This window comes from Panthera leo, chromosome E1 (genome assembly GCF_018350215.1).
Source record: "Panthera leo isolate Ple1 chromosome E1, P.leo_Ple1_pat1.1, whole genome shotgun sequence".
Classification (NCBI taxonomy): domain Eukaryota; kingdom Metazoa; phylum Chordata; class Mammalia; order Carnivora; family Felidae; genus Panthera; species Panthera leo.
Window position 1 is genome coordinate 19855623 of NC_056692.1, and position 22216 is coordinate 19877838.

The following is a 22216-nucleotide window of genomic DNA, read 5'->3' on the forward strand; positions in this document are numbered from 1 at the left end:
GTGAGGCCCCACAGCAGTGACATTGTGTGCAACAATTGCTGGAGTGTGTCGCTTCCTAAAGTCGTGATAGGTACTGACAAACATCGAGATTGTGAGATGATTGCGGGGCCAGGAAAGTCAGGATTTAAAAGATACCTCGACCGGTCCCCAGGTCCTGAGATGTTGGTGGAACTTGATGTTTTGGACTTGTGAGATGTCGCAGAGGATCCCAGGATCAAGTCTGGGTTCATGGTAAGGAATCAGAACTTTAGCGTTGGAAAGAATCTTTAAATTCCAGTAGTGTATCCATTTACCTATTGGAGGATGACTGCTTAGATTGCCATTACAGGAGTCAAAGTAATTTTTTAAAAAAATCGGTTTCTCATGGTTCCAGAGCTTAACATACTGCAGTTAGGAGTCCCAGCGTGGAATGCTGTTATTCTTACGTATTCACCAAATTTCAGTGAAATGCAGTAAGCAGTCAAGCAGTCGTTATATACTCTAATGCCATGAAGTATTGGAGTAGCATCTCAAGCTAGCGTTCTGAAATAGGCACACTGGTGTCCTTGAAGTACGCCAAGATGTATGCTTATTTAACTAGGACTCTCCCTTATTTTTTGGAATTGAATAACTTTTGTCTACTTGCTGGTAGCTGTTACGCTGATATTTGTCTGCTAAATCAAGGGAGTTGCTCAGCTTTCTCCGATGTGAAGGACTTTTGGTACTTGAATGAGACAGTTCTTGATTTTTGTGTGGTCGGTTTATCAACCTTTTTGTTACAGTTTCTGCTTTTGGTGCCCTGCTTAGCCTATTTCATAGCAATGATACTTATTGTTTAGTATTGCAAGGGTGAGGGCCTTGTACACATTATTTTGCTTAATATCAACCCTGTGCTGAGGTATCATTGCCTGTATAATTAGAAAGTTAAAAGTAATATGCTTAAGGTCCCATGCTAGTAGATATCAGAGCCAGCCCTTGAACTTAGATCTGCCTGACTCCAGAGCCTTTGATACGATCTCATGGTAATATAATAATACTGATAACTCATTAACATTTTCTCCTAATGCATTTACCATCTCATTTTAACATACACAATTTTCATCTGTATTTTGCCTCGTAGTCATCCAAATGGTTAGAAATTTGTCCCAATACCATTTATTAAGTACTTCTTTGCTCACTAGCTTGAATACTACTGTTCTCATGTACCAAGTTCTTAAATATATACTTATTTCTTTTTCTGGTTTTCTTTTTTATTTAAAAAAACTAAAAAAAGATTTTTCTAAGTTTATTTTTGAGAGATAGAGTTCTAGTGGGGGAGGGGCAGAGACAGAGGGAGACAGAATCCGAAGCAGATCCAGGCTCTGAGCTGTCAGCACAGAGCCCGACTCTGGGCCTGAACTTACAAAGTGAGCGATTATAACCTGAGCCAAAGTCAGACGCTTAATCGACTGAACCACCCAGGTGCCCCTAAAAAAATTTTATAAAATGTTTATTTTGAGAGAGAGAGCGCAAGTAGGGGAGGGGCAGAGAGAGGGAGACACAGAATCCGAAGCAGGCTCCAGGCTTTGAGCTGTCAGCACAGAGCCTGTCTTGGGGCTTGAACTCACAAACCGTGAGATCATGACCTGAGCTGATATCAGATAGTCAACCGACTGAGCCACCCAGGTGCCTCTCTTCTTCTTCTCCTTTTTTTTTTTAATGTTTATTTACTTATTTTGAGACAGAGAAAGAGCAAGCTCAAGGAGGGGAGGGGCAGAGAGGGAGGGGGAGAGAGAGAGAGAATCCCAAGCACGCTCCACACTGTCAGCGCAGAGCCTGATGTGGGACTCAGTCACACAGACCAAGAGATCCTGACTTGAGCCAAAATCAGGAGTCAGATGCTTAACCGATTGAGCCACCCAGGCTCCCCACCCCCCCCGCCTTTATTTTCTTTCTTTTTTGTTTTGTTTTAGTAATCTCTACACCAGATGTGGGGCTCAAGCTCACAACCCCAAGAGCAAAAGTTGCATGCTCCACTGACTGAACCAGCCAGGCGCCCCTAGCTTTTAATGCTTTCAATGATGATAGCTTTGTGATACCGTTTTTTTCCCCCTTAATGTTAATTTATTTTTGAGAGAGAGAGCACAAGCAGAGGAGGAGCAGAGAGAGAAGGAGACATAGAATTCGAAGCTGGATCTAGGCTCTGAGCTGTTGGCACAGAGCCTGATGTGGGGCTGGAACCCATGAAGTGTGAGATCAACCGACTGAGCCATCCAGGCGCCCCTGCTTTATGATACCTTTTAATTTTCTAGAAGTATAATTCACCATTCATTACTTAATTTTTTAAGATTTTATTTGATAAATTAATTTATTTTTAATGTTTATTTTTGCAAGGGGGGTGGGGAGGGACAGAGAGAGAGAGGAAGACACAGAATCTGAAGCAGGCTCCAGGCTCTGAGCTGTCAGCACAGAGCCCAATACAGGGCTCGAATCCACAAACAGTGAGATCATGACCTGAACCCAAGTTGGATGCTTAACTGACTAAGCCACCCAGATGTCCCAAGATTTTCTTTTTTTTAAGTTTATTTATTTTTTATTTTTTAATTTTTTTAACGTTTATTTATTTTTGAGACAGAGAGAGACAGAGCATGAACGGGGGAGGGTCAGAGAGAGAGGGAGACACAGAATCTGAAACAGGCTCCAGGCTCTGAGCTGTCAGCACAGAGCCTGACGCGGGGCTCGAACTCACAGACCGCGAGATCATGACTCGAGCCAAAGTCGGACATTTAACCGACTGAGCCACCCAGGCGCCCCTTGTTTATTTATTTTTTGAGAGCGTGTGTGCATGGGCGGTCTCTCTCTCTCCCTCTCTCTCCCCACCCCTCAAAAATAAATAAATAAATAAATAAATAAATAAATAAATAAATAAATAAATAAATAAAACACATTAAAACATTGGAAAATTTTATTTGTGGTAAGTGTCCTTCAAAATTTTTACTGGATTAGTAAATTTTGGGATGCTAGGTTTGTTCACTGTGTGCGTGTTTCTTAGAGATAGGATAATTTGTTTTTAACTAAAAAAGTGCAAAGGAAATGGAGTTAATATTTGTAGAGGTTCTACCATGCAGACTTCGTATATTTTCATGTATGGTGTTCGTTACAAATTTTGTGGGGTAGGTGCTAGTATTCAAAGGTTGTAAACAGACACCAATAGAAATTAACACATTTGTACGTAAGTATAGTGGCCTTGAAACTTTTTTTCAAGTATAATATATATAAAGTAAAATACACAAATTATAAGTGTATGGCTTGTGATGTAACATTGAGATTTGAACGTAGGTTTAATTTTAAAGCTCTTTTTGCTTAAAAAAATTTTTTTTTTGTTTATTTTTGAGAGAGAGAGGGAGAGAGGGAGAGAATGCGAATGGGGGAGGGGCAGAGAGAGAGGGAGACACAGAATCCGAAACAGGCTCCTGGCTCTGAGCTGTTACCTCCCGAACTGCGAGATCATGACCTGAGCTCAAGTCGTTTGCTTAACTGACTGAGGCACTCAGATACCCCTCTTTTTTCTAATATATATCATGTTTGTTACCTAAGGGAGCCTTCCTTTTTTTATTCAATTAGGTAAAATATTAGATCCATGTTTAAAATTTATGTTTTGTATGATCTTGCTTGACGTAAGTGCTTTCTTTTTCTTTTAAATTGATAGGCGTGCAAAAAGCGAAGGAAAGATGATGACAGATCTTCCTGCAAAACAATTACAAAATATTTATCACCAACAGGGAAGACTGGAGACAGTGTGTTCTCTCCACCCAAATCCAGTAATATTCTGAATTATTTTAGAAAGACGTCCCCCACAAATGAGAAGACACAATCAGCAAAAGAGTGCAAGATAAAATCATTGCCACCATTGCCTGCTGACAGTGGCAAAGACTGTAAAACACCGTTGGGAGTGTTCTCACACATAGAGTTCAAGAAGAGGGGAAAGAGAGTTAATTTATCTCATCGACTAAATAATATTAAAGCTGAAAATGAATCTCCAATTGAAATTAACAGTGACGATAGCAAAGAAGACTCAGGTCTAAATAATGATTTTGCAGAAAGTAGTACTTCTGTTTCACTCTGCAAGAAACGTGTAGAGGTACTTGCAGAAAGTATTCAAGATATCAAAAAACAGTCAAGCACCAGGACCTCCATAAAAAGCTCCAAGAGAGTAAATCCTAAGCAAGGAATCACAAAAAATGATTGCAAAAAAATGAGGAAAAGGAAGCACAGAGATATAATAGATCTGTCCGAAAGCTTACCATTGGCAGAAGAAATAAGTCTCCTTCAAAAAGATGGTAAAGACAGGAAGGAGAGAGTGCCTTCCCTAGCCGATGAGATGGACAGTCCTGCAGACTGTGCAGACTCTAGGGGTGATATAGCTAAACCAGCCCGCTTAAAGGATAGGACAATAACTGTCTCCTACGAGGAATTTTTGAAAAGTCACAAGGAAAATAAAGTAGACCTACCAGACTCTACAGTGGCGATTTGTATTCCTTCTGAAACTGTCGAAGATATAGTCAAAAGCGGTAGTATGAGTGACCCAGAAACCTGTGAAATTTCCCAACACGTACGCTCCAAGACAGTTACCGTTCTTGCACAGGTTCACCCTATTCCCCCCAAAAAGACCCGGAAAATACCCTCAATTTTCTTGAAACAAAAACAGTTGGAAACAGAAAATAGCCTGTCAGATCCTGAGAATGAACAGACTGTTCAGAAAAGAAAATCGAACGTTGTCATACAGGAGGAAGAATTAGAGTTGGCAGTGCTGGAAGCTGGAAGTTCCGAAGCCTCAAAGCCGAAATGCACTCTAGAAGAAAGACAACAGTTTATGAAAGCGTTTAGGCAGCCAGCATCGGATGCGCTTAAAAATGGAGTGCGAAGGTCTTCCGATAAGCAGAAAGAGCTCAATGAAAAATCTTTGAATGATGAAGGAAGAGACGGTAATTCTAAAAAAATCATGGACAATCCTAACATTCAAATGATTTCAAATTATGGCAATTCACAGTCACATACTGACAAAGGAACTTTTCCTAAAGAGAAAAGTAAAAAGCTGAAGAAAAAGGGTAAGAAGATGTTAGATACTGGTGCTACTCCAGGTGAAAGTAGACAGGGAAATACTCAAAAGAAAGGAACAACTTTTTCCTTTAAGGGTAAACAGAGTCAAAATAGGCTTAGAAGGAGTTTAAGACAAAAGAAAACGGAAGTTTTCAAAAACACATTATTTAGCAGTGAAAATCTTGTTGGGGAAGACCCTCTAAAGATTTCCTCTCCGTATAACAAGAAGTCTTCAAGAAAAACCAGCGTACCCATTAATGATAAGGTCATACATTGTAAAACCGAAACCGAAGACAGTCTGGAAAATGTTTCCACACCCAGGTCAAGCAGAAGATCTGTAAGAACCAGCAGCACCCCTGCCGCAATGGTCATTAGAAGTACTGATTCTGAAGATGATAGTCCAATAAAGGCTTCCACTCCAAAAGCAGCCACCTTACCAGAAAAGCATAGCTTATATACGGCAGAATTAATAACAGTCTCTTCTGACTCAGAGAGCCCTATTAGGTAAAGTTTTGTTTCTATTCTGAAGTTCTAAGTGTTCTCCATATATTAGTTGGGAAGGAAAATGCTTGAAGCATTGGAGAGTATCATTTTTTTCTAGAATACCTGATGTATAAGGCACAAAACAGTTTCAAAAATGCTTATTTTTCACATTTAATTTAAGGTCAGGCATGATTTCAGAAGAATTATAGATGTATTTTATTTATTTTTTTAATGTTTGTTTTTAAGGGGGAGAGGGGCGGAGTGGGGGGGGGGGGGGGGGGAGACATAGGATCCCAAGCAGGTCTGCCCTGACAGCAGAGAGCCCCATGTGGGGCTCAAACTCACAAACCATGAGATCATGACATGAGCCGAAGTCAGAAGCTTAACTCACTGAGCCACCCAGGTGCCTCCTAGATGTATTTTAGATGAGTTCTTTTACTCATCGTAGTTGCTAATCTCTGAATTCTCTGCATCTAATAAACATGAGATTAAAAATAAGTCAGAGCTTTATTTCTTGGGAAACTGAGCCATATCGTATGAGGTATATACTTGCGTGCTGGTTTTGGTCAATGAAAGAGTGATCTTAAGAGGTAATTTTACGATTTCTAAAAGGAAACATTTTATATTTTTTAAGAGTTTGAGTTTGGCTTACTTTTGATCAGTAGTTTGAAACTATTGTAGGGGGTATTTTTGTTTTTAAGAACTGTCCAGAAATTGAAGCCCTAGGTGGTTCTTTTCTATACTTAATTAAAACTCTTACACATAATCATAAAACGCTTCTGAATATCTTTTTTATTCCCAGAATGAAATTCACCAGAATTAGTACTCCCAAAAAATCTAAGAAGAAATCTAAAAAAAGATGTGAGAAATATGAAGCAACCGATGGAGATTTTACTTCTCAGACTAGAAAGGTAATTGGAATATTCGGGTATTCCGTTTCCTAAAACAATAGCTACTATTAGAAGTAATGTGCCAAAAGAATATTCACATATTTTATAGATTGGTTATATTAACTATAGCATATGTTATTACTCACTATTTTTCTATTTCTCTAGTTAGTTTATTAAGTGGTCAACATATCTTATTGTGAGATGAGAGCAATTGATAAGGACAGTATAATTTGCTTAGAAAAACTTTTCTTGGTAAGAGTTACATGTTAGTCATTTTCCTTAAGGCTGCTTATAGGTTATGATTCAATTTTTGGTTTATTTCTATAGATCAGAGGCCAAAAAGTAGGATCTGTAACTCTGGGACAGGTCCGAAAACCCTTGTACTATTGATATTTTGGGCTGGATAATTCATTTGTGATAGGGGACTCGTGCATTGTAGGATGTTTAGCAATAACTTAGGCCTCTACCCATGACATATGAGTCGCTGTCCAGCTCCTCTGGTTATGACAACCAAAAATGTCTCCACACATTGCAAATATCCCTGGGAAGGAAAAAAAAAGAATCGCACATCACTCCCCGCCCCCCCCCCCGGTTGAAAACCTTTACCCTAAAGGGAAAGGTAGGATATATAAGAATAATTTAGCTGCTTTTAAAAATAATCTGCGTATCCACACCTTGAGAGAATTGGATTCTCTCCAGGGTGTAGGCACAGGTATGTGTGGGTTCACAATGCCCGTAAGGTGATTCTGATATAATCCTTGGGTGAATGGCACTGCTACAGAAAGTTGTTATCTCTTTCATTGTTATTTAACAGCTGTCATTTTTTTTGACTGCTTATCACATTCCAGGCACTATGCTTAGTACTCGTCATTAATGTCATAAAGTAAATATTTATCCCTGTTTTGAAGGACAGTGGAGCTAAAGGAGGTGAGAACATTTTTCAGAGTGGATGAAGTGACGTGCAGTGGAAGCCAAGCTGGGTGGCTGGGACTAGAGGCCGACAAACAGGGAGAAAGTAGGGTGCCATCAGCAATGAAGTTCCTGGTGTTGTCAGGGGTAACCAAATAAGGCTGGGAGGATGGGTGGATATGACTGTTTTTGAGGTGATGGGATTATTGATGGTTTTAACTTTATTTTTCTGTTTTATGTATAAACATGAACTTTAAAAAATTATTTTAGTTTTTTTAATAGCAAGAGAGCACGAGCAGGGGAGAGGGGTGGAGGGAGAGAGAATCTTAAGCAGACATGACACCACGTTCAGCTCAGAGCCTGGACACGAGGCTCGATCCCATGACCACAAGATCATGGCCTGAGCCAAAATCAAGAGTCAGACACTTAACCGACTGATCCCCCCAGGCAGCCCTATAAACACGAACCTTTAAGAACTTTTATCAGGAAAGAAAAAAAAAAACTATTAGAAAAAAAAAAAAAAACTAATTTCAAGTAACGGCAGAATTACTTGCCAAAATGTGTATGTGTATGCTTTTTTCACATTCACTGAAACATATCTTTTTGTGTAACAGTTTATTTCAGTAATTGAGTTATCCATTTAAATTTAGGTGGATTATTTTGAATACGAACTTAATAAGGTTCATCAGCCTGCCAAAAATTTTGCTAGCAGAACAACAGAAATCTATCACTCTACTATACAGAAGATTCTACTATAGAAGAAGATTCTACTCTATTGTAGAGTAGAATTCTACTCAAAGTAGAATCTTTGTTTTCCTAACCTTCTTACATATATTTTGAATATCCATGCCTATGCTTTTCAATAGTTTTTTAAAAACATTTTGAAGGTTTTATTTTATTTATTTTTTTAATTTTTTTTTTTTAAACGTTTTTATTTATTTTTGAGACAGAGAGAGACAGAGCATGAACGGGGGAGGGTCATAGAGAGAGGGAGACAGAATCTGAAACAGGCTCCAGGCTCTGAGCTGTCAGCACAGAGCCTGACGCGGGGCTCGAACTCACAGACTGTGAGATCATGACCTGAGCCGAAGTCGGACACTCAACCGACCAAGCCACCCAGGCGCCCCTTGAAGGTTTTAAAAAACAGCAAACATTTGTTTAAAAACAGAAGTTTATAAAATTAAAAGTGAAAAGTTATTATCTACTCTCTAGGGGTAACACACTTAAAAAAATTTTTTTTAACATTTATTTTTGAGAGAGAGGGAGAGACAGAAACAGCGTGAGCAGGGGAGGGGCAGAGGGAGAGGGAGACACAGAATCCAAAGCAGGCTCCATGCCGCCAGCACAGAGTCCGCTGCAGGGCTCCAACCCATGAACTGTGAGATCATGACCTGAGTGGAAGTCGGACTCTCAGCCGACTGAGCCACCCAGGCTCCTCAAAGGGTAACCCATTTTAATAGTTACATTAAAACTATTAATGTCTTTCTAGACTTTTTCCTATGATTAAATAGGTATATGTGACTTTTAAAAGGGATCATATAATGTAAACTGTTGGGCACCTTGCTTGTTGGATGTCTTTAAACATAAAAACCCGTAGAACTCAATATGGAAAGCACATTGTCTGGAAGGTAATATTTAAATGCACAGGATCACTTCGTACATCAATGGCAAAGTCAGGCCTAAAGGCCAGACTTCTTATCTAGTGCTCTTTCCCATACTGAATGCCTTTTCAGCCTCTCTCTAGTGGATTCACCCTAAAGGTGACTAAAGTCAAATAGATGCCATGAAGATGGTGGGGAAATAACCAACAATTCTAATCCATACAGACATCTAATATAGACATCTCTCTGGGTGTTTTTCATGAATGTAATTATATTTATCTGAATAAATTTCTAGTTAAAAATAAAGGTAGACACATTACATTAGACATGTTAATTACACTAGACACACTAATTTCCTTGGTAAGATTTAAGTAACTATTTCTTTGTCTTTTTTAATACGATTTATGATTATAGTTTTATATATGTTTAGTGGATTTTATTATTTATTAATTAAATGTTTGAGAGCGAGTGAGTGAGCTGGGGAGGGGCAGAGAGAGGGGGAGAGAGAAAATCCCAAGTAGGCCCCATGCTGTCAGCGTGGGGCCTGACATGGGGCTCCATCTCACAAACCATGAGATCATGACCTGAGCCGCAATCAATAGTCGGATGCCTAACCAACTGAGCCACCCAGGCGCCCCTGGATTTTATTTTTTACAACAGTTTTAGGTTCACAGCATAACTGAGTGGAAGATACAGAGATTTCCCATATACTCCCTGTACCCACACATGCATAGCCTCCCATATTATCAATACCAGAATAGTACATTTTTTAACAATTGATGAACCTGCATTGACAGATCATTATCACCCAGAGTCCCGAGTTTACATTAAGGTTCACTCTTGGTGTTATACATTCTGTGAGTTTAGATAAATGTATAATGACATGTATCCATCATTCTAGTATCATACATATAGTGTCGTATCACTGGCTTAAAAATCCTCTATGCTCTGCCTGTTCATCCCTCCTTCCCCGCCTAACTCCTGGCAACCACTAACCTTTCTACTGTTTCCAAAGTTTTGCCTTTTATAATTTCTTTCTATTATTAAATATAAAATGTTTGCCACTGATCTAAGTTTTTCAAATTTTTGTTTAGGCAAGCAGTGCTTCAAAAAGTGTATCAAAAGCAAAACAATTGATTGAAAAAGCAAAAGCTTTACACATTAGTAGGTCAAAAACTACTGAAGAAATAGTGACGCCCTTAAGACGTTCATCTAGACATCAGATGCTTGCTGAAAGGAAGGAATTGTCAGAAACAGCAGTAAGTATTAGAAATATTTATTGGTGTGAGTTCTGTCCTATTCTGCTGCTTGGAGAAGGAGGAGGAAGCCATATAAAGTTATAGGTAGAATTGTAAGATACCCCTGAGGTTGTGGAAAGAATATCATTTGCATTTCTGTTTTAAAAGCTCTTCGCTCCTTTTGCAAAAGCATACAGTCTGCATCCTCATCATGTCATTTGAGATCCTTCATAGGCTGAATTAGCTCTTCCCTTTCCTCCTTCCTCATATACACACTTTTTGCTCTAGTCACACTGAATTATTCCTTCCTCCCCAAATGGTGCAACTTTTATTTCCACTTTGTAGTCTCAGCTTGAAATGCATATACCAAATACTCTTTTCTACCTGAGGAATTCCTACTCATACATTAAGTCCTGCTAAATGCTACCCTGTTTTCTTATGTATGTATGTATGTATGTATGTATGTATGTTTATTTTTGAGAGAGTGCAAGTGGGGAAGGGGCAAGGGTGGGGGGCGTGGGGACAGAGGAGTTGAAGCAGGCTCTGCGCTGACAGCAGTGAGCACGATGCACGGCTTGAACTCAAGAACCATGAGTTCGTGACCTGAGCCGAAAGTCCAATGCTCAGCTGACTGAGCCACCCAGGCACCCCTGCCTCCTCTTTTTTAAAACCAGCTTTATTATAGAGATATAAGTCACATACCATACAATTCACTATTTAAAGTGCCCAGTTCACTGGCTTTTAATGTATTCACAGAGTTGTGATTCCATCGCCACAATTTTAGAGTATTTCATTACCCCAAAAAGAACTCCTATTTCCCTTAGCTATCACTTCCCAGTCTCCCCTCCCTCAGCCCCAGGCAACCACTAATCTACTTTTCTGTTTGTATAGATTTGCCTATTCTGGACATTTCATATAAATGGTATCATATAACATATGGCCTTTTGTGCCTGGTTTCTTTCACTCATAGTGTTTTTGGTGTTCATCCATATTGTAGCATCAATATTTCATTTATTTTTTATTGCCAAATAATACCACTTTGTATGGCTATATCACATTTTTTTAACCCTTTCATCAGTTGACGGACATTTGGATTGTTTCCACTTTTTGATTATTAGGAATAATGGTACGAACATTCTGATACTTCCTCTTGAAAGCTTTGTTGGTGCCTTCAAGACAAGTAGTTTCCTTCCCAAAATGTACTTAACTTCTATGGGTTTTTTTGTATTTTAGTCAATGTTGCTCTCAACCTACCGTGTTATGATTGAACTAGCTCTCCCTCTGTCCCCTAAACCCTGGTACAACCTTGAAGCCAACTCTTGTTGCATTTGTCTGTGTATGCTGTATTGCCTGACACATGGTAGATGCTTAGTAAATGTGTACTGACCACCTGAAAGCATATCAGACTTTATCTAATACATTTATAGGATGTATAGCTCTCAAAGAGTAGAGCTAGAACTTGTATAGCTCAGTGATACTGACTCTTTGGTCTGGAGTAAAGTCTTTTGGTTGCTTCTTTAAAAAAGAAAACCCATGGTAATAATAAGTCCACCCTTTGATATGTGAACTTGAATGGTATAGCACAGGCTATTGTCATTTACGACATATAGCGTATGTTTTCTGTGTCAATCAGGTAGTGTCTGATGAAGAGATGGATGGAGCTGCTAATGTAATTATCTTACCTCTGGCTTCTAGCACTGTAATCCTTTTGAAATTTAAAACCTCAATTGTATGACATATTGTAAAAATGTTTTTCTTATTCTGTCTTAGGACTCTGTAATAATAATAGATTCAGATATTACTTCTTCAAAGCAACCCGAGAAAAATCAGAAGAATCTTCAGTGTCTGAATGACGTGCTAGGAAAAAAACTTAACAAGAATCCTAAAAACGTACCAGGTAATGAGATCTGATAATGTTTGTGACAAATATTAGAATGCTTTGGAGGAATTATATTGCTTTCATTTTAATTTAATTTCTTGTCTTCTAAAATATGAACGTTCAATTATATTACATATTTCTATTTTAATAAGTAAAGTTATAATGTAGTGAAGAGTTTTATAAAGGTAATTGTGTGTATTCAAGTTATTGCATTTCTTTCTATTTAGCTGCAGTTAAGGTAGAGATTCCCAAACCTGATAATCAAAATCATCTGAATAAATTAAAAATTTTCTTTAAAAAAAAAAAAAAAAATTTTTTAATGTTTATTTATTTTTGAGACAGAGAGAACCAGCATGAGCAGGGGAGGGACAGAGAGAGAGGGAGACACAGAATCGGAAGCAGGCTCCAGGCTGAGCTGTCAGCACAGAGCCCAACGCGGGGCTCGAACTCACAAGCTGTGAGATCATGACCTGAGCAGAAGTCAGCTGCTCAACTGACTGAGCCACCCAGGCGCCCCAAATTAAAAATTTTCTTAAATCTTTAGGTCCTTCCCTAGGCATATTGATTAAGAATCTCTGGAGGGGGATTGTGGGAATCTGTAGTTTAAACATTCCCAGGAGATTCTGATAATGCTATTGGGAGACTAGATGATTATATAGAACATTTTTTAATTAAAAAGTTAGTTTAAAAAAAAAAGTTTTGTTAAAGTTGAGAAGAGTTCATTTTTTTTAAGTTTAAGAAGATAGAGCTATAATTGAAAAGTATCTGGAGGTAAGTAGAGATGATAAACTTTGATACTAACTTAACTATTTATTTTTCTAAGGGAAAGTGAAAGTTGCTCCTTTATTTCTTACCAGAAAAGCTCAAAAAACAGCTGATCCTATTCTTGGTTTTGATGAAAACAGGTCAGTCTAATACAAATTTTAAAATGCTGAAATGTCTTATGGAATGTATTTTGTATTTTTTCCTTGACTTTGATGAGGAAGCATGTACATTATCATTTGAACCTTTAATAAGTTTATTTATTTATTTTTAGAGAGAGGGAGCACGAGTTGGGGAGAGGGGCAGAGGGGGAGAGAGAGAGAGAATCTTAAGCAGGTTCCATGCTTGGTGCAGAGCCGGATGCGGGGCTTGATCTCGTGACCCTGGGATCATGACCTGAGCTGAAACCAAGAGTTGGATGCTTAACCAACTGAGCCACACAAGCATCCCAATAAGTTCATTTCTAAAGATGACAATATTGACAGTGCTACAGTCACAATTTGAAGATCAGACATTTTGTGGCCATCTCTAGATAGAATAGTGGAAAAATAAACCAAAAGCACCAAAGAGCTGATTATGAACTTATTCCGTATGTATTTAAATACCTGCTATGAGGGTGCTGGGCTGGCTTCGTCGGTAGAGCACGTGACTCTTGATCTCAAGGTCATGAATTTGAGCCCCACATTGGGGGTAGAGATTACTTTAAAACAAAAAAGTAAATAAAATGAAATCTTTAAATACCTGCTATGTACCAGGCACTGTTTTTCATACTAGGAATATTTGGGGGAACAAAACAAGACACCTTCCCTGTCCTCATGAGGCTTACACTCTAGAGGGAAGACAATCTGTGATAAAACATTAATTGGGCCATCAAGTGAAAAATTGCAGTTGTGCTAAGAAGGAGAGGTACAGAGTTTTATTAAGTTTATATTAAGTGGATTTGGTCTGGTCAAAAAAGGCTTTGCTGAGGAAATGACATCTGAACTGAAGGATGAGCAGGAGTTCACCAGGGGAGGAACAGTGTTCTGGCCAGAGGGAGCAATCTGCAGAGTCCCTATAGCTCGAAGGAGCATGGTGAAGAGAGAGGTTGAAAGAATGCTAGTGTGACTTGAGCAGAGAGCTTGGGTGAGAGGAATGTGGGCCTAAGCTGGAGAGGTGGATGCCAGCCCACGTAGCACCTTTAGGCCGTGTGAGAGAATTTGTCATTTTGCCAAGGGCAATAAGAAACAGAGGGTTTTAAACACAAAATATGCACATAAATGTTTGGATTTCGGGAAGGTCTTTTCTGACTGCTGGATTGGTTTGCTAGATCAGAATCCGTAATGATTAATTAGATCTGGGGGGTAGGGGTAGGAGAGATGAAAGTGAAGGTGACACTCAAGTTCTGGTATCCCTGTGCAAGTGGATGGCATGGTGGAAGACCAGGTTTAGGGATATCATGGGTTCAGGTTATTTTTTTCCTGTTTCACTCTTACTGAGGTATAATTACATATTGTTAAGATGCACAAATCTTTTTTTTTTTTTTTTTTTTTCGAGGGATGGAGGGGCAGAGGGATAGAGAGAGAGAGAGAGAAAGAGACTCCCAAGCAGGCTCCATGCTCAGTGCAGAGCCAGATGCAGGGCTCAATCCCATGACCCTGGTATCATGACCTGAGCCAAAGTCAGGAATCAGACTCTCAACCGACTGAGCCACTCAGGCACCCATTAATCTTTTTTTGATTGAAGTATAATTGACATACAGTATCCTGTTTCAGATATACATGGTAGTGATTTGATATTTTTATAAATTACAAAAAGATTCCCATGATAAGTCTCGTTACCATTTGTCACTATACAGAAAGTTACTACAGTTGATTGACTATACTCCCTATGCTGTAGATTTCATTCCTGTGACTTAATTATTTTGTGAGTAGAAGTTTGTACCTGTTAATCCCCTTCCCCTATTTCTCCTGCCTCCACCCTCTCCCCCTCCCCACTCTGGTAGCCAACAATTTGTTTCCTGTGTCCATGAGTCTGTTTCTGTTTTGTTTATTTGTAAAATGCACCCTTCTCTTTTTTTAATGTTTATTTATTTATTGTGAGAGAGAGAGAGAGGGAGTGGAGAAAGGGAAGAGAGAGAAGGAGAGAGAGAATCCCAAGCAGGCTCCATGCTCAGTAAGGAGTGGTGTTCTCAGTTTCACTGTGAGATCATGGCCTGAGCCTAAATCAAGAGTCGGACACTCAACCAACTGAGCCACCCAGGTGCCCCTAAAAATGCATCATTCTTATTATTTTTTTCTTTTTTAATGTTTATTCATCCCTGAGACAATGCAAGAGAGTGCAAGCAGCAGAGGGGCAGACAGAGGGAGACACAGAATCTGAAGCGGGCTCCAGGCTCTGAGCTGTCAGCCCAGAGCCTGACGCAGGGCTCGAACTCACGAACCATGAGATCGTGATCTGAGCTGAAGTCAGACACTCACCCGACTGAGCCACTCAGGTGCCCTTCTTATTTTTTTTTAATGTTTATTTTTTAGAGAGGAAGGGGGAGACAGAGAATCCCAAGCAGGCTCCAGGCTGTCAATGCAGAGCCCAGTGTGGGGTTTGAACTCCCAAACCATGAGATCATGATATGAGCCAAAATCAAGAGTTGGATGCTTAACCAACTGAGCTACCCAGGCGCCCCCTAACTGCACCATTCTTAAGCATACAGTTTTCATAAGTACATTATATCAAGATTTAACATCTTTCTTTTACTCTGAAAGGTTACTCTTTTTCTGTTATTCCTACCACCACCATAACAAAAGGTTACCGCTATACTGATTCTTAACCATTGATTAGTTTGATTTCTATTGCCATGGATTAGTTTTGTTAGTTTTAAAACTTTACGTAAACTTCAGAACTTCATGTAAATGTATATATATGTGTGTATTCTTTTGTATCTAATTGCTTTTGGTCAGTACACATACACACACTATCGTTTTTTAAATCAACTTTATTCAGGGGGGTCTGGGTGGCTCAGTTGGTTGAGCATCTGACTTTGGCCCAGGTCATGATCTCGTGGTTCGTGGGTTCGAGCTCCGCGTTGGGCTCTGTGATGACAGCTCAGAGCCTGGAGCCTGCTTCGGATTCTGTGTCTCCCTCTCTCTCTGCCCCTCCCCCGCTCACACTCTCTGCTTTTCTCTGCTTTTCAAAAAGAAATAATTGTAAAAAAAAATTTTTTTTTAAATCAACTTTATTCAGGTATAATGTACTCACAATCATATGCATACAATTGAAGTAAACAGTTTGAGGTTTAACAAACGTACACATCTGTGTAATCATCACAATAGAGAACATTTTCACCACATTCCAGAAAGTTCCCTTTTGCCTCTTTGCAATTAATCCATGTCCCCAACTCAGTCCCACACAATTTCTGATCTGTTTTCTGTTGACATAGATTGGTTTGCCTTTTCTAGAATTTCGTAGAAATGAAATCATACAGGACACTCACTTTTGTCTCTGTCTTCTCTTAGCCAAGGTAATATATCAGTATTTTCTTTTTTATTACTGAGTAGTATTCCTTATATGAATATACCACAGTTTGTGTATCCATTCTTTTATTGATGGCCAATTGGGTTGTTTCCAGTATTTGGCTATTATTAATAAGGCTGCTGTGAACATTCCATTCCATTCCATTCCATGTGTAGACAGTGTTCTCATTTTTCTTGAGTAAATACCTAGAAGTGGAATTGCTCTGTCATTGGGTAGGTGTATGTTTAACATTGTAAGAATCTGCCGAACTTTCCCAAGTGGTTGTTCCATTTATACTCCCACCAGCAGTATATGAGAGCTCCAGTTGCTAACGCTTGGCATTATCAGACTTTTCTTTTAACGGGTATTTATTTTGAGAGAGAGTATGCACATACAAGCAGGGAGTATATGTTATATACTATATTCTTAAAGTAAGCTCTCCCAAGCAAGCTCTGCGCTGTCAGTGCAGAGCCCAATGCAGGGCTCGATCTCATAAACTGTGAGATCATGAACTGAGCTGAAATCAAGAGTTAGATGCTTAGGGGCGCCTGGGTGGCTCAGTTGGTTAGGTGTCCGACTTTGGCTCAGGTCATAATCTCACGGTTCGTGAGTTTGAGCTCCACAACGGGATCTGTGTTGACAGCTTAGAGCCTGGAGCCTGCTTCGGATTCCCTCTCTCTCTGCCCCTCTTCCTGCTTGCGCTTTGTGTCTCTCTCAAAAATGAATAAACATCAAAAACAACAACAACAACGAAAGAGACGCTTAACCAGCTGAGCCACCAGGTGCCCCCAGACTTTCTAGTGGGTTTCTAGTGGTATAGTATTATTTTTTATTATTTATTTTTTTATTATTTTTAATCAATGAAAAATTTGAACCTTATTGAAGTATAAATTACATAGTCACCCGTATTTAAAGTGTGTAACTTGGTGAGCTTTGCCAGTTGTATATGTAGTGAAAGTACCACCACAGTAAAGATAATGCTTTATTTCTACTATCCAGAAAGTCTTTTCCTCCACAAGCGTCCTCATGCCCTTCTGCAGTCCTCCTCCTAGTCCCAGCTCAGGCAAGCACCTGTCTCTTTTCTGTATGTTAATTTGCATTTTCTAGAATTCTGTATTAATGAAATCGTATGATAATACACTCTTTCATCTGGCCTCTTTCAGTCAGCTTGATGATTTTGAGATTTGTTCATGTTATCAAATACCGTTGACTCTTTGAATTGCCCAAGTCCACTTATGTGGGTTTTTACGTTACGATACTGTAAAAATGTATTTTCTCTTCCATATGATTTTCTAATATTTTTGCCTCTAGCTTACTTTAAGAATATAGTATATAATATATATACTGTATACACAACATAACGAACTATGTGTTAATCGACAGTTAATGTTAATCCTTTAGGCTTCCAGTCAGTAGTAGGCTATTAGTGGGTACATTTTTGGGGAGTCAAAAATTATGCATGTACTTTCGACTGTGCAGAGGGTCAGCAACCCTAACCTCTATGTTGTACAAGGTCAACCATATATCAGTAGTTCATTATTTTTGCTGAATAGTATTATATGGATAAACCACTTTTTGTCTACCTGGTTACCTGTTGATGGACATTTGTGTTGTTTCCAGTCTTAAGAATAAAGATGCCAGCAACATTCATGCAGAAGTCTCCTACAATTTTGCTGATGATTCTGTTAAATAGTGAGAGAATTGATATCTTAACAATATTAAGTTTTCTGATCCAAGAACATTATGTTTCTATTTTTAATATCTTTCATCAGTGTTTGGTGGTTCTCAGTGTAGAGGTTTTATACATGTGTTAAATTCATCTCTAAGTATTTCATGTATTTAATATAATTATAAACGGCATTATTTTCCAATTGTTGGTTTCTGGTATGTGGAAATACAATTGATTCTTTTTTTTTTTTTTTAACCTATACCACAGTCCACCATTTCACCTAATGCTATTATCTTATATGCTTTTGCTTTACCCAGTAGAATTGTTTGAAGGAAGAAATTTGCTGGTTTTGGACTACTTAAATTTCTTAGAAGTTTCTTAGAATTATTCTTATGTTCCTAAATTGGTATACTATGAAACAATTTAAAAAATAATTTATGTTGAAATAACTTTAAGAAAAGTTGCCAGACTACTACAAAGAACTCCTATCCCCTTCACCAAGATTTCCCATGTCCTTGACTGTGTTTATTGAAGTGTGGAGACTCTCAACCTGGGTCTGTCTGATAAAGCAGATAAAGCTAGGATACATATATAAGTATGTATATATTTTTTATATATACGCGTATACCGAAAGCTATTTATAATTGTATATATTACGCAGTTTATCACATATATATAATATGTGTATATTTTGTATTAGCACTTTGTACACTTCTCCTTAAAGTCTACCTTCTGCTATTGGCATATACTCTTTTTTTTTTTTTTTTTAAGGTTTTATTTTTAAGTAATCTCTACACCCAACATGGGGCTCGAACTTACAACCCCAAGATCGAGTCACATGCTAGGGACACCTGGGTGGCTCAGCCCAACTCTTGATTTCGGCTCAGGTCATGAATTCACAGGTTCATGAGATTGAGCCCCACGTCGGGCCCTGTGCTGACAATGTGGAGCCTTCTTGGGATTCTGTCTCTCCTTCCCTCTCTGGCCCTCCCCTGCTCATGTGTGCGTTCTCTCTCTCTCTCTCTCAAAATAAATAAATAAACATTAAAAAAAGAAAAAAGTTGTATGCTCTACCTACCAAGCCAGCCAGGTACGCCAATCTCATACCTACTTAGCTACAACTTCACGAATCTCTTCCTCCTTCCCTCCAACTAACAGTAAAAAAAGCTACACCTCCTCTTTTCTGAGATAAATGCCTCCACACTGGCTTTAAATCTCTTCTTTCCCTCATTTCTCTCAAAAAGGAAAGGAAAAGAGAAATGGAAGTCTTTGCATCCTCTTTTTACTTACCAACTCAAACTTCTGTTTGTAGAGAATATTACAATTCTCCATATATGGCGGGTTAGGAAGGGCAGATTAGCTGTTGTATCACCCTCTCCCCCTTCCGCTGCTCCCATATCTGATCCTCCTTGCCTCCCTCCCACCGAAGTCGGGACTCTTAGGATTAGCAATATGAAGATAAGCCAGGTAAAACTGAGGCATCAGTAAGAAAGGCCCTAATGGTCTTGCTACTATATTGGAAACATCACATTAGAAATTCTTATATTAACTTTTTGAAATATAGCACTTACTTTGTTTTCTGATTATGATACAAATGCATGTTCTTTTAAAAAGAAGACAAAATACACAAGGGAAAAAACTCACCTACCACTCATAGATAGACTCTGTTAACATTTTGCTGGATGTTCTTCAAGTCATTTTTTTTCCCTCTATATATTTACTTTTATTTAATTTCTTAATACTGATAGCTTTCATTTTTATGATAAGCAAAAGTGAATGTGCCCAGCTAACGTCTCAGATAGCGGATTCATTTTTTGAAATTAAAAAGTATTGTGTATTTTTTTAAGTGTTTATAACCTTAGCTTTCCTTTGTCACATCATTTTCTTAAAAGCCAAGATACATCTGAAAAGTCTCAGGATTGTGATATGCAGTTTCAAGCCAAGCGCGACTTCCTAATGAGCGGTTTGCCGGATTTGCTGAAACGACAGATTGCAAAGAAAGCTGCTGTATTAGATGTGTACCTTGCAGCGAGTACTAGTTTCCAGAGAGTTGTCCACGTACAACAAAGAGATGATGGTGAGTTTATTATAATTAAATATTTTTAAATGCAAGGCGCCTGGGTGGCTCAGTCAGTTCAGCGTCCGACTTCGGTTCAGGTCACGATCTCGCAGTTCGTGAGTTTGAGCCCTTCTTGGCCTCTCTGCTGTCAGCCCGTCAGCACAGAGCCCACTTCGGATCCTCTGTCCCCCTCTGCCCATCCCCTGCTTGCGCTGTCCCCCAAATAAATAAGTATTAAAGAAAGTATTTTTAAATGTTAGAAGTAATATGAGAGTGTAAGTTGACTTGAAATGAGGCTAAAGTTTAAAGATCATTCTTAAGGAGATTTTAGTGAGAATTTGCAGTATGTGTTTCATTGTCTATTCCTCAGTCCTGGACTCCCTGTTCTGCATATGGGGTGTCAGGGCAAGAGAGCCAGAGGCATCCTCAGCCCTCACCACCTTATGCAGCGAAGAGCAGGCGTGCGGGCGGGACCTCAGGTGGATGTTGTTCTCCAGGGAGGCACTGTGTTCCCAAAGGAAGGCAGTGGTCTTCACGCATGCAGCCTGTGTGTGAACAGATCACCTGTAAGACTTTCTCAGAGGAGCTCCAGCCCTGTCCTCGTCCGATGGGCTGTTGAATGTGCAAGGGAGTTGTTTGCCTCCTTTCCAGAACAGCTTTTCCTCTCTCGTTGCATCTAAATCCCTCCTGGAGCAGGTAGCAAGTAGCTCCACACTCCAGTTCACCCTTTCCTCATATACACCGTGCACAAGGGTGAGCTGTTTGCACAAGCCTTCTGCACGGTGGTCTTAGCTTGATCAGAACCTGTTTCTGGTTGGATTCAAATGCTACCGCAACCACAATCTTACTTGACTTACATAGTTTTTAATTACCAAAAGTGTACAGAGCTTTATTTCTTTTCCTTGTCGTTGCTCCTACCTAGAGCGTTTTGTGTCTGTGAGTGTGCACACTCGCGTGCGTGCACAAAAGCATTTGTATTCTTCTCAGCTGGCTTTGTGGTTTGGTTTAATGCACTCCTTCTACTCCTAAAATATGCTCTATGTTCTCTTCTTTCTTTTTTCCTTTTGTGTTTCTGACCTTGATAGCTTTTCGGTTTTGTTCAGCCTCCCATTTGTACAGGGAACTTCCCAGCCAGCCCTTCTGGTGATATTCTTCTTTCTCTTTCTTCCTCAGCTCTGCCATTGGCCATTTGATGGACGAAGCCCTTCTTGTTATTTTCACCAGTTCAGTTTTATACGGCATATTCCAATAGTATATTCAACTGTAGAAGTTAGTTATACGTTTCTTCCCTGATTTTGATCAACATTTTCACCAGAGTGCTACTGTAAAACTTATCATATGTGTTTGTGCATCAGGAGATGAAGCAAGCACAGAGACAACCTCTCTCTTTTAGAGCCTGAAGAGTTGGGGCACCTGGGTGGCTAAGTCAGTTGACCGCCCGGCTCTTGACTTTGGCCCAGGTCATGATCTCACATCTCGTGAGTTTGAGCCTCGCATCGGGCTCTGCGCTGACCGTGAAGAGCCTGCTTGGGATTCTGTCTCCCTCTCTCTTTGCCCCTCCCATGCTTACTCTCTCTTTCTCGCTCTCAAAATAAATAAAAATAAACTTAAAAAAAATAGAACCGGAGGAGTTAATCACACATTTATTTACTGGTATGCCAGGTCTGCCCTCAGAGTTCAAACCTTAAACCAGGATGCAAACTGCCCCTGAAATTCTTACCCCTAGTAGCAAGGGTTGATTTCAAAAGAAACGAAGTTTGCTATCACTTGGTTATTTTAAACAATTGGGAAGGAAGACTCAATATTTTTATTAATTGTATTTGTTGGAGGAGAGGAGTTTGGTTTTTTGAGTTTTGGTATTTTTGTGTTAACTATGTAGCTGTCAGGTCTTTTCACGTTTGCGTATTTGGCATTCGATGTAATGAATGAAGATAATTAAGACCTTTGTTTTCTGTTTTGCTTTAGGATGCCATTTGTGGCATTTGAAACCACCCACTTGCCCTCTCTTAACCAAACTTAAAGAACTGGATACTAGAGTAATAGATCTCTCAAGATGTGTTCTTGCTCTTGGTGAATTTTCAACATTGAATTCAAATTCTAAAAGTACTAATTCTGCTGTTGTGGTAAGTACCAGAGATCCCGGCTATTGTATGGTGTTTCCTTCATATCTTCAGAGGGA

General features: G+C 39.2%; 1 protein-coding gene across 3 annotated transcripts in view; it reads left to right on the forward strand.

Moving 5' to 3' along the window:
- ATAD5 (ATPase family AAA domain containing 5) overlaps positions 1–22216 on the forward strand; it is a 45306-nt gene that overhangs the window by 283 nt on the left and 22807 nt on the right. For 2 of the 3 annotated variants that reach the window (XM_042916392.1, XM_042916393.1), the window contains exons 2-8: positions 3668–5562; positions 6344–6452; positions 10036–10200; positions 11950–12076; positions 12882–12963; positions 19871–20055; positions 22003–22160. In XM_042916392.1, coding sequence (XP_042772326.1) covers positions 3668–5562; positions 6344–6452; positions 10036–10200; positions 11950–12076; positions 12882–12963; positions 19871–20055; positions 22003–22160 — 2721 coding nt within the window. Of the gene's footprint in view, positions 1–188; positions 232–3667; positions 5563–6343; positions 6453–10035; positions 10201–11949; positions 12077–12881; positions 12964–19870; positions 20056–22002; positions 22161–22216 lie in introns of those variants that run through there. The other variant, XM_042916394.1, reaches the window with a different exon arrangement.